Below are 12,599 nucleotides of genomic sequence, written 5' to 3'. Positions count from 1 at the left end.
GCACAACTATGAGAATGCTGACAAGTGCTCTCAATCTCAAGAGATAAGACAAGCTCATGGTCCTAAGAGGAATGTGAGCCCAACCACAGAGGATGTTGAGGGGTCTATTCAATGAGGCAGGCTCTGCTGGACCAAGGGCGACATATGTTACACAAGAGGACCTCTCTATGAACAGAAGACTAGAAAGGTAAACCAGTAACTGAGCTCAATCTCATGAACTAAAAAGAATCTATGTAATTCAGTCTGGCCTCCTGGTGACAGAAAAATAAAGAATTTCTGAACCATTGACAGGGGAAAATATTTTTATACATTTAAATTTTGTATACATTTATATTTTTAACTAAAAAATACATGCACAAATATATTTACTTATATGTGTATAAGTGTATAAAAAATACATGCACATATATATTTACTTATATGTGTATAACCTGCCTGTTTTTAAGTAAAATTAATGACAAGTGCACTCTTCTAGGGCATGAGAGGCCTGACTTGACAGTGGGTCACATGGAAAGGACCCAGAGATGTGAACCGGCCTCAAGCTCAGCATGAATCAGCACTGTGGTGACTGTCACTGAAAGGGCAAAGGCAGCTTAGGAAGCATCTGATTGTGGGTGAGAACAATCCCACTCCATTCTGGGCTGTTCTGTGGAGTTTCCTTCTCATCTAGACTCCTGGTTCACAGGGCCATTAACAAGCCAGATGATGTCCCAAGGAGGACAAAGAGGGGACTGAGGGGACCAGAAACCATGAAAGGTAAGGAAGAGTCAAGGGACATGAGGACAGGAGATAAGTCTACCTGCAGAAAAAAAAACTCACACAGAATATAAGAGCCATCTTAATAGAGTTGAAGGGTTTCTGCACAGAAAAGAAAGAAGCTTTTTCTTACACACTAGTGGGCAGACCAAGGAGTAAGAAAGGGATTATAAAGGTAGTAAAATATTAAGAACAATAATACCATGGAGGCCCAAGAAAAAATAAGGAAAAGATTAAAGGAAGGTAGATTCTGATCTGGCAAGAGCAGAACTTCCTAAAATCTGCCTGCCTAAAGGCACCAAGAGGTTCTTTTGTTTTAAATTCAACCCCCACTCCCATGGGCTCCAATCTAATAACTCAGCTCCATTTTTTTTCAATAATGCTTAACACATTCTAACATAGTATATAATTTGCTTATTTTGTCTATTATTCATTATATTTATTTATTATGTCCTCCCTACACTAGGATAAAAAATCCAGGATAGTCAGGATTTTTTGTCTTTTTGGCCACTCATGTATTCCTAATGCCCAAAACTGTGCCTAGCTTCTTGTAGGTGTGTTTAATAAATATTTGTAGAGTGATGAATGGAAACCAGAGAGCCTTGGATCATAAATGCCATAAGGTAGCTACTCCTAATCAAGGTTCAAGGAAAGGCTCCAGAGAATCTCTGAACTTGTTGAAATTAAATGCAAACTATGGTACACATGTGTTTTTCTAGCAAGGGCTTTCATAAGGCACTCAGAAAAATTCATGCATGGCCCAAGAAAAGCTTAAGAACGTGTATAGCAAATGAATCCTTGCTAAGAAGGGGGAGTTGGACTCAAAACCTTTCAGATTCTCACCAGCTCTTAGATTCTAAACTCCAAAAGTGCCAGACCCCAATGTGAAGGGAGAAGGTACAGATATGAAGGTCGACAACATCCTAGGAGCCCAAGGACCCCAGGAGACTGGAAGAGAGCATCCTGGGCTCAGCAGCGAATGACAGACACGAAGTTGTAGATGGATTCGATGCCTGTAATCTCACTACCCTCTTCAGCAAAAGTTGCTGAAAAGTTTTGACTCCTGAGTGGTGGGCAAAGGAAGAGATTTCTAAATGGGGCTGAGTGATTGTGAGTCTCCAGCTCTGGCAGCAGGCAGGACTCCCCTGGCAACAAGTTCATGGAATGACTATTTCCCTACATCCCTTTCCTCTGGGAGGCCAGGTGTCAAGTAGAAAAGACAACTGCTTCCAAAGGAAAGAGATGCCTGTCCTTTTAACATGTAGCAATAGCATTTGTCCAATAAGCACTCAGATGCAAGATGCTATATTAATCAATAGGGTACACAGCAGATGTTCAACAAATACTTGTCTTGGTAGTTTATTTATTAATTTAACATCAGTAAGTCCCTCCATCTGTTTTCCATTTGCCATGCACCTTAACATATTGTGCAGTGTTTAACACCCATACATACCTGCATACACGCACACATATGCCATTCTTTCACCAGAAAACTGTCCAGTTTGAGAATGGTTGTGCATCAATACAAGACACCAGATTAACAAAATAATCCAAAGGTCCCAGAAGGTTACCTCCTTGCCATTGTCGGTGTGGACACAATTCTTGTCTGGGTTCAGCTCAACAACTCTAGCTTTGATCCACTCTACACCAGATGGAATCACACTTGCTGTAGGACGACCAGAGAAGGACAACTGTTTGGCACCAGCACCCACCAGGGTCCAAATTGGCTGGTAGAAATGTCTCTGCGAAACAAAGCATTCGGAGAGTTATTTCAATTTGAGCCTGACCTAAAGGGTCTTAGTTAAAAGTGTTTGAACCAGACTTTCTCAATTACTCCCTCCTGATTGTTAGAGCACTATATTTTTTAAAAAGTAAATTTCTTAGTCCAGAAAGTTAGTTCTGCCCTGTTTCTATATTCTATTATGTTAAACTCTGAAGGATAGCCACCCAACCCAAAAATTCATCCAAGATCATTAAAAAGGCATAAGCTATCTTTAATGACCACTGTATTATTCATTGCTAAAGTTTGACTTGGTGTTCTATATATATATATATATATTATACATGTACATATATATGTATGTATATGTATATATACACATATATATGAACACACATTATGAATATATTTATGTGCACAAATTTAAAGAAAAATTAAACCCAGAAGCCTATACATCCTTCCTGAGAAGTATATGGAGACAATGCTAAGTCTGGGCCACTTCTGGGGAGCCTTGAAACTTCACTAACTTCAAACTGTGTTCCCCAAGCCCATGGAGCACTGAAGACACTTCACATTAGCCACTCAAAGTCAATAGGTGCCAAATCCTATCCCACAGTGCACTGCCTGCCCAAATTTTCACCATTTTCTGGAGTCCTTTTGTTTCAGATGGTCCAGTCTTGCTATAAGTTAGTTGTGAAAGTTCTAGATTCAGGGGCAAAGGGCAGATTGATTTAATGGCTTCTGAGGATGCATTCATAGGGTGGACCAGGGGACAAAGAGTTCTTAGTATTGCTAAAATACTTCAGACTGGCTGGCCAGAGCAGCCAAAACCCACAAGGAGGTGAAGAGGACACAGAATGATTTGCAATCTCCCTATAGCCAGCAATGAGTGTGATGAAGGAGAAGGAGGACAGCAGTCTCCAACTGTGAGAATGCATCAATTTCAAGTCCATCATGAACAGAAAGAACAACAAAAATGCAAGCTCAGATTTTTTTAGACCACAAACATCAGCTCTAGCAATCACTCAATCAGACACAGAAGGGAAGGTGCTAAAAGCCTAACCACTAGCAGCTTCGTCAAGAGGCTCCTGCACTGTACTTCCTTGAGAGGCAGGACAGACACGATTCTGGCTTCTGAGTGTGTCCAGTCCCCAGAAGAACCAGTCTAATTACAAAGAGAAGCCAGTGGGAGACCATCCATGGATTAGCCACAATAGAGCATGCACCAGAGAACAGCCACCTGATACAGTTTCCAGACTTCTGTCACTTGGAATGGTGTCCCTAACTGAAGTCACTTTAAAAGTGAAAGTGGCAGAGAGTACTCCAAAGTCTTCTCTCCCATTATGGGCCTGGATAGCCTTATTTCTGGTTGGGGAGACATCTTAAGAAGTATGTCTTTCCATCCTACCCTCCCTGTCAAACCAGGTCATGGACTCATGTTGTTTTTTTCTCCCAAGAACAGAGATTCCAGCTGGTGCACACTCAGTTCCTTGGGAAATGTTGTGCAAATAGCCAAAATTTTTGAATAGTTTTCCCAAGCTTTTGTACAATCTTAAAATGTTTTTCATGGAACATTGCCTCACTTCATTGCTTCCTAATATCGACTTCCTTCTCTCACTTATAATCTGTTTATAATCCACTTACACTTAAATTTCTCAAACCCATTGACAGCTTTCCAGAGGCCTATCTGCCCCTCAAATCACTATCCCTTCTCCAGACTGCAACAGAGATAGAAAAGTACAATGGCAATTGATTTTCCTCTTAACAGTGAGTTGGAGTAGGAGGGCATCATGGTTGAATTGTGTCTCCCAAAAAGATACATTCAAGTCCTAACCCCAGTTCCAGTGAACATGACCTTATTTGGAAATAGAATTTTCACAGATGTAATCACATTAAGGTGAGGTCATACTTGAATAGACAAAAGAAAGAACAACAAAAATACAAGCAGTGAAGACACAGGGACACAGAGAACATCATGTGAAGGTAAGGAAGAGAATGGAGTGGTGCATCTACAAGCCACGGAGTGGTAAGAACTATCACCAACCACCAGAAGCTGGGAGGGAAGCCTGGGATGAATTCCCCTGCCTGGGTCCCTCACCCAGCCTTCAGAGGGAGTGTGACCCTGTCAATAATTTGGTCTGAGACTTCTGAGAGCTGTGAGATAATACATATCTGCTGTGTGAGCCAACTGGTTTGTACTCATTTGTTATGACAACCCTAAGGAACACAAAAAGACAAGAGATCTGTCCTCATTCTCTCCCTCCCTCCACTTTCTCCCAATCCTTTCAGATAGTATTTCTCCTCCTGGTTATAAAAAAGCAGCCTAACGTGAAGACATGCAAACCTGTGCCTGACAGTCACACCCACATCCCTAACACACACACACACACACACACACACACACACACACACACTGGTGTACTCAAAAGGGGAGACTTACCTCGCTGGGCTCCACGATGGCTACATTCTCTGCACCCACTTTCCTCTTCATGCGGGCGGCCATGGTGATACCACCACTGCCCCCACCTAGTACCAGCACCTCATAGTGGTTCTTGGATGCACAGCTGGCCCCTGTATGCAGCTGGAGGGAGCCAGTCTGCTGAGTGCCTAGCCTGAGGAAGCAGGCAAAGAGCCGGGCACGGGGGCTGGACACCACAGTGACCAGTGGGGCCATCATCAGGCTGGATCAGGCTAGAAGGAAAGAGATGAGGTGGTGAGGGACAAAGAAGGACCAGTCTGGAATAGAGCAAGGGGAGGCTGATGTCTGACCAGCCCCCAGTGATACCCGCCATCTCCTCTCAAGACCACTTTCTCTGCTGACTGGGATTCTGAAGCCTCCAAGCTCACATGGCTGAAAACAGACAATTGACTAAGCTTTCCTGTCTCCCCTTCCTCCTACTTTCAGACCAACTAGGGCTGTAGTTGCACGGGCTATAATCTGCCCTCTAAGAGCTTCCTAAGAACTTGTCTCTACTCATCCTTGTCCATCTGTAAAAACTAGAGTTTACCTCATTGTGTCCATGTGCCTCCCATTTTCTTCTCACACACTCTTTCTTTGACTTTTCAATCCATTAAAACAAATGTGAAAGTCCACAAATAGAGAACTGTAGTACTCCTTGCCTTAAAAGATACCTGTGACCTTGCTGAAGTAGAAATAGTCCATCAATTAACCCACCTTCTGCCACTCAGAGGTCTGAGCATGCTAATCAGAGCCTCGGCCCCATGCAGAGACCTCCTGGCTCTGCTTGCCCAGGGACATGCAATTTAATCAAATCACTGGCTACAGATGCACAAGCAAAAGTCCTCCACGCCTTTAGCAATTTCAACCAGATGATAAAAAAAAAAAAAAAGCCATAAAAGGAGCCCTGCCTGGTATCATAAAGTTATATTTTATGTAAAGAGTCTGCACATGCTGCTGACCAGTCTTTTATTATATCCAATTCAGTAAACAATTTTTCCTTAATAGTTCCTCTGAGAGACCCATTTTACCTTTAGGAAAACATACTTCTATTCTGAAGTAAATGCTTTGGCGAAGAGGAAATTGAGGCTTCTCAGAGATTGGCCTTCACTTCACCCTATCCACAGCACTGGCCTACATCTAGGATACCACAGACTGGCATAATTTGTATAACCCAAGACATCACCCTCTCTGGGTGCCCAAATGTCAACATTATGTTCAGTCATTTGAGTTCAACACTACTTCATGAACCCTTTATTAAAATGCAAATACCCCACTGAGGAACAATGATTCTAGCTGCTAAGGTCACTAACTTCTTAATGGCCATGACTTAATTCCATCATACCCTCTCTGATGGGAGAAGAGGAAAGCTGTATAAGAGGATTAGAGGAAGCAAAGAAAGGGCTAGGGAGGAAGAAAGAGGAGGGGTAAGGAGGAGGAGGCAAAGGTGCTAATTTAAATTAGAATTAACTCTAGTTCAGAGTTTGGGCACCCCTGATGCCAACTATTCCTCAATATTTCAGATCCAAGAAGTGACCCAGAGCTGGGGCAGGAAGGCATGGAGGGAGGAGTATTTGGAGGTCCCCAGAAATTGGGCCAGGTTCATACACTGTTGCTGTACATCTAAAATCAGTATGATCTTCAAAAAAATAACATTTATTATCCCTTGACCCTGCATTTCTGATCCTGGGGATCTAGTCTAAGAAAATAACCTCTAATTCTAATGAACAAAAAACTGTTATAAAAATGTTTCTCACTTATTTATAGTATGGTCAACCTTCTGTTAACTGATTTGTGGATTAGACCTCGTTATATCTTGGGACTAAAAGAACCACTGCAGGCTCCACTCTGGTCAGGGACAATTCTGGTCCCTGGCTGTTTTAACTGAGGTTAATCTATAATTATCTCAGTTTAACAGGGGGGCAAAGAGTGACCTAAATGTCAAAATATTGGGGGAAAGGTCAAGTAATGATGATGAGATGATTCATGTAATATTTTAAAATTATGTTTACAGAGTATATAAAATGCTTATGATAAGGATACAAATGGAAATGCAATATTATCTCAACTGTGTAAAAGAAAATGCACTGAAAAAAGAAAGAAACTCCAAAATCTTAACACTGTTTCTCTCTGAATTTTACAATAATGGGTGATTTTTATTTTTCCTGCTTTTCTGTATGTTATAAAAATTTCAACTTTGTAAGTATATTTATGGTAATAAAATCTTTATTTCAGTGATAATAACTATCATTGAAGTGTAACATTTACATAGTTTTTTACTTAGGAGTGTGTTGCCATTATCATCCCATTTGACAAATGTAAAACTAAGGCAGGTAGCACTTAAGTAACCTTCTCAAGTTATGCCCGGGTACTTCAGTATCAGAGCTTCAACTTTAAACCACTACATTATACTGCTTCTATGATCTTAGGACAATTATACATCAACAATGTTACAGTTTGGATCTTAAATGTCTCCTAAAGGCCCATGTATTAAAAGCTTGGTCTCCAGCCTTGGCATTGTTGAGAGGTGGTGGAACCTGTAGGAAAGGAGGCTTAAAGGGAAGGATTAGGTTATTGGGGATATTGATGGGGATGTCGGAACCACACTCCCTTTGCTTCCTGGCTGCCAAGAGGTAAATAGACTTCCTTCTCCACCCGCTCCCACCATGATGTGCTGCTCACCACAGGCCCAAAGCAAAAAGGCCAAGCAACCATGGCCTGAAACCATAAGCCAAAATAAATCTTGCTTCCTTCAAATCGATTATCTCAGGTATTTTGTCACAACAACAAAAAATGTATTAACACAAGCAACAACAAAACAATGCTTGTGTGATGCTATTAAATGGTGGAGGGGGGTGATATTATACACAACTTCCCCAAAAAAAGAAAACATTTTTCATGATACTGACACCTAAATGTTAGCAATGGTTTTGGTATAACTACAAATACACTTTTCCTTTTCTTGGTGTGTACTTTTCAAGTTTTCTTTAATGAACCCTACATTTTAAATTTTCAAAATTATTCAAATAGATTATTTTTTCTTTTAGATTGAAGAATGGAGAGAATCACCAAATAGGATATTGCTGTTTGTGAGGGAATGAAGAAAATGGTGAGTACACGGTGAATACACAGTCCGCACATGCGGCCTTTCTTTCTGCACACTCACAGAATGACAGAATCACAGCAAAACTCCTCACTTCTCAGAAAAAGGAAAACATTTTTCCATGGCTCTAACACTACTTAGCTCTATGGAAAGAATTTTGTTTTGTTCAAGGAAAAAAAAAAAAAAAAAGACAATGTAGGAGGAGGCCAGGCTGAGTTTCTGGTTTCCAGCCACTCCAGCTGAGGTTATTTGACCTCCGTCTTCTCTCAAAATGTACACAAATATTTCCCTAAGTCAAGAAGGCTATTTCTTTCAGCTTATTCCTTCAGCATAAACACAAAGTACTCTGTACCAGTTTTATCGCCTTCATTAATATCAGCCATCAAGCAGAATGTCCTAGCCTTTGCAGTCGTATTTCACCTTTTAACTATAAACAATCTCAAAACCACAAATGCTTTAGAATAAATGTCTCAAGTTTCAAAATAGCCCTAAATCTCAACTACTCTCTCATTCTAACAATGTAACATTATCTAAAAATCCAGATCAGAAACCCCAGGTCCATATAATGTTTGTGGAGAAGACAGAGTATGATATAACATCAAAGACAAAAGAATAATCCAGGGAAATAATGCCTAATCACAATTTTAATATCCCATTTTGGAACTGTGGTATAATAAAATATATACTTGGTCTTCATTCACCATTTATAGTATGAAGTTCCTAAAACCCTTGAAATTTCCTAACTTTATGCTATTGAGGTAGCTCAGGGTAGGACCTCTAGATAACTTCAGAATGGAGATGGTTGTCAGAAAAACCAAACATAGGTTGTCATTAGAGGGTTGAAAGTTTGAGCCCCGCCCTTGACCCTCAAGAGGGAAGAGGTACTGCATTCTCAGTTCTACTAAAACTCTTGAACAATAAATAAGATTCCATGAACTTCCAGAACACTCAAAGCTACCAGGAGAGCGGGGTGCTCTGGGAGGACATGGAAACTCTGTGCCCCTCATATTCCTACCATTTGGCCATTCTTGAGTCATGTCCTTTATAATAAATCAGGAAACATGTGTGTTCTTGTGTTCCGGGAGTAATTTAGCTAATTATCAAACCCGAGGGGGATCATGGGAAACCCTGAATTTGTGTTGACCAGACACAAGTGTGGTCCTGGGGCCTCATTTGTGGCAAGTGTCTGAAGCAGGGGCAGTCTTGTGGGACTAAGCCTTGAACACATGGGGTCTATACTAACTCCTGGAGTTAATGTCAAAATTGAACTGAACTGTTGGTACTGGAGAAATGGTTGATGTTAGGGAAACAAAACAGGCATCTGCTGTTAGAAGTGGTATCAGACAACATCACTCAGCAACCAACAAGAATTTCTGACATTAACCTAAAGCAAGTCTACAGCAACAACCCAAAAAACAGACAATTTATGGAAGTGACAGCCACACAATCTTAACCAGAAGGCAATAAATGAAAGGAAGGCCAAACCTAACCCTGAAATCAGCCAAGAAGAAATAGAAACCCCTGTCAACAAAAACAAGGCAGAAGCACGAAACTAATTTGACTTCTCCATCATCCCAGAAACCTACATTCTTGTTTATTTAAGAAATAAAGTCAGGCATTGTGGTACATGCCTGTAGTCACAACTACTCCAGGGCTGAGGCAAGAAGATCACTTCGGCCCAATAGTTCAAATTATCCTCCATAACATAGTGAAATTCTGTCTCAAAAAAAAAAAAAAAAAAGAAAGAAAGAAAAAATTAACTACCAATGACACAGAAAGATCCAGCCACTTTATCCCTACATTCTTAAAATGTGAAACACACATTAAATAATTACTAAATACGCCAAAATTAACTTTCATTTAACAAGTGGCACATGCAATATATTTTAAAATTAAATAATGTAATGCTTTTAAGTTAGACAAAAATCCCTCAATTAATCCTAAATCAATTTAGTGCCTCTCTTAAAGGATCAAAGTAAATGCTTTGAAATATCTACAGCATAAGTGAAGTACAACTCTTGCTGATAGAAAGATTAGGCAGCTGCCTGGGTCCCTCCCACTTACATCACTTGCTGGCTCCAGGGTCTGGTCTCCGCAGTCCACAGCAGGCCCTTCCTGAATAAACAATACAGACAGCCTGTGTCCAAAGCGCCCTAATTTTGTGTCATGTGACAGGCCACCCGCTGGGTTGTAAGCAGCCAGAACACCCAGCTGAATTCCAACATAGCTGGCATCTAAGCAAGGGTTATTAAGAGCATTCTTCTTTTTTTTCGTAAATTCTGTATTATGCTATTAAATACAGATTCACCAACCAGAAAGCTTGTAGTCAAAATTCTTTTGCTATTTTACTTTTGAGGAGAGTGTGTGATTCATTATAGAGTGTTTTATCTCTAGGCCTACTCAGGCTGACCCCGCTCTGCTTTAGGTTTCAATAACCCCAGAGCCAACTCTTTGGTGGTGGTAGTGGTGGTGGTGTGTTTGTTTTGGTTTGGGTTGAGTGTTTGTTTGTTTGTTTGTTTATTAGGGGTGGGGGGACAAGGCCTCACTGTGTTGCATGGGCTAGTCTCAAACTCATGGGCTCAAGTGACCCTCCTACCTCAGTCTCCTGAGTAGCTGAAACTTTAGGCACATACCTCCTCAGGGTCAACCTTTAACAGATTACCTTTGTAGATCACTTCCAAAACCAAAGAGGAAAACAGATGACAAATAGCCTCCAGCTCTCATCATCTACCTTGTCATCTCACCAGATCTGGGCACTGAACTACTAGTTGAGTTCCAGTGGCCTAGATCCCTGTGGGCTCCAGAGTCTAGACACAAGTGAGCTTTGTCTACACAGCATGAGTCAGGCTCTTGCCTAGTTGCCCAGGTGATGAGACTCTGGAAAACTGCTCTTCCAGAACTAGTTCTTCCCACACGGGGCTGCCAGCTCATTTAATTCAGTCAGCCCTAAGGCTTATCTCTGCTCTTTATAAGTTTCCCAGTCTCAGGAATTCTGTTATAGCAGTGCAAAACAAACTAGGACAACTACATCACTACATCATTAGTTTAACTCAAACTAATTCTTCAACAATTCAGAAAAATGCCCACTGGCTTAATTGTATCCCAAGTAATGAGGTAAAACGGAGTAAATAGTATGAAATTTTAGCCTACTAAATAAATCAAAAAGAAGTTTTTAAAAGGATGGGGTGAAATGTAATAATAGTATTGGGTTTTTTGGTTTTTTGTTTGTTTTTTGTTTTTGTTTTGTTTTTGAACCCACTGGCATTCAACCATTGAGGCTACATCCTCAGCCCTTTTTCATATTTTATTTTGAGACAGGGTCTCATTGAGTTACTTATGGCTTCATTAATTTGCTAAGGCTGGCTTTGAACTCATGATCCTCCTGCCTCAGCCTCCCAAGCCGCTGGTATTAGAGCTCCCATGCCCAGCTATTGATACAATTTTTAAGAGTCCTTACCTTTTAGAAATATATACTGAGATTCTTATGATTAAAATGCCTTGGTGTTTGCTCAAAAATATTACAGTATTTGGAAATTGGTGGAGATAAAAATAGGTCATGAGTTAATAATTTGAAGCCAACTGATAAGGATATATGGGTGTTCCTTGTGGTAGTCTATTTTTGTATATATTTCATAGTTTTCACACACACAGAAAAAAAAAACTAAAATGAATGATGAAAAAACAAACAACAACAACCAAAAAAAAAAAAAAAAAAACCCTAGTATCAGAATGGACATTAGCTTTGCTTTCCTGTCATTGAAATGTTCTGGATATATTTCAAGTGATTACAAGATAAAAGCAACACAAAGAATAGCAACAAGACTTAAAAATCACCCCTCCCATGTGCAGAGAATCTTAAAAGAGAATTCCAATTGCTCGGGGCCCACCCCAGACCCACACTGAAGTTTTCGATAACATTTAAAAACTGAAGCTCAGAGCACAAGATGATCTTCCAAAGGCCACATAATATCAGCAGCAGGGCCAGAGCTAGAATGAGCTCTTTTTATACAAAGCATATTTTTCTGAATGCCCTTTGCAGCAGCAGTACAGGCATCAGCAGCAGCCAGCAAACAACTCACAGTGGATATTATTCCCATTTTATACTGGGGGAAAAAGTGAGGCTGAAGGAAACCAGGTATATCCTCCAGGCCACATAGTCAAAAGAGACTAAAACCAAGGTTCAATTGGAGAAGGCAGAAAAGAATGAGGGAGGACACCAAAAATAAACATTATCACCTTCCCTAACATATGGAGGACACTTTTGGGAATTGCCTCACATGGTTATGGAGGCCAACAGTATCTGTGGTCTACAAGCCAGAGTCCTAGGAGAGCCTGTGGTATAGCTGCAGTCTAAAGGCCAGCTCGGGCACAGGAGAAGTCAGTATTCCAGCTGAGTCCCAAGGCAGGAGAACAATGTTCTAGCTCAAGACACTCTGGCAAGAAGGATTCTCTCTGATTCATGGGCAGTCAACCTTTTTGTTCTACTTTGTTCAACTGATTGAATGATCCCCACTGGGAAGGGCAATCTTCTTTACCCCATCTACCAATTAAAATATTCATGT

The 12,599-nt window shown here is 40.7% G+C and overlaps 1 protein-coding gene across 2 annotated transcripts in view; it reads right to left on the bottom strand.

Moving 5' to 3' along the window:
* The window catches only part of Sqor (sulfide quinone oxidoreductase), a 47,012-nt gene that overhangs the window by 19,481 nt on the left and 14,932 nt on the right, over positions 1-12,599 (bottom strand). For both annotated transcript variants that reach the window (XM_046461858.2, XM_046461857.2), the window contains exons 2-3: positions 4,917-5,167; positions 2,328-2,498 (exon numbers count right to left, since the gene is read on the bottom strand). In XM_046461858.2, the coding sequence (XP_046317814.1) occupies positions 2,328-2,498; positions 4,917-5,153 (408 nt within the window). In that variant the 5' untranslated portion in view covers positions 5,154-5,167. The remainder of the gene's footprint in view (positions 1-2,327; positions 2,499-4,916; positions 5,168-12,599) is intronic.

The sequence above is a fragment of the Marmota monax genome, unplaced genomic scaffold (genome assembly GCF_021218885.2).
Source record: "Marmota monax isolate L192 unplaced genomic scaffold, Marmota_monax_Labrador192_F-V1.1 WCK01_AAM20220418_F8-fsc00001, whole genome shotgun sequence".
Lineage (NCBI taxonomy): Eukaryota > Metazoa > Chordata > Mammalia > Rodentia > Sciuridae > Marmota > Marmota monax.
Note: the sequence above shows the minus strand (reverse complement) of the source record. Positions and strands in the feature narration are given on the sequence as shown.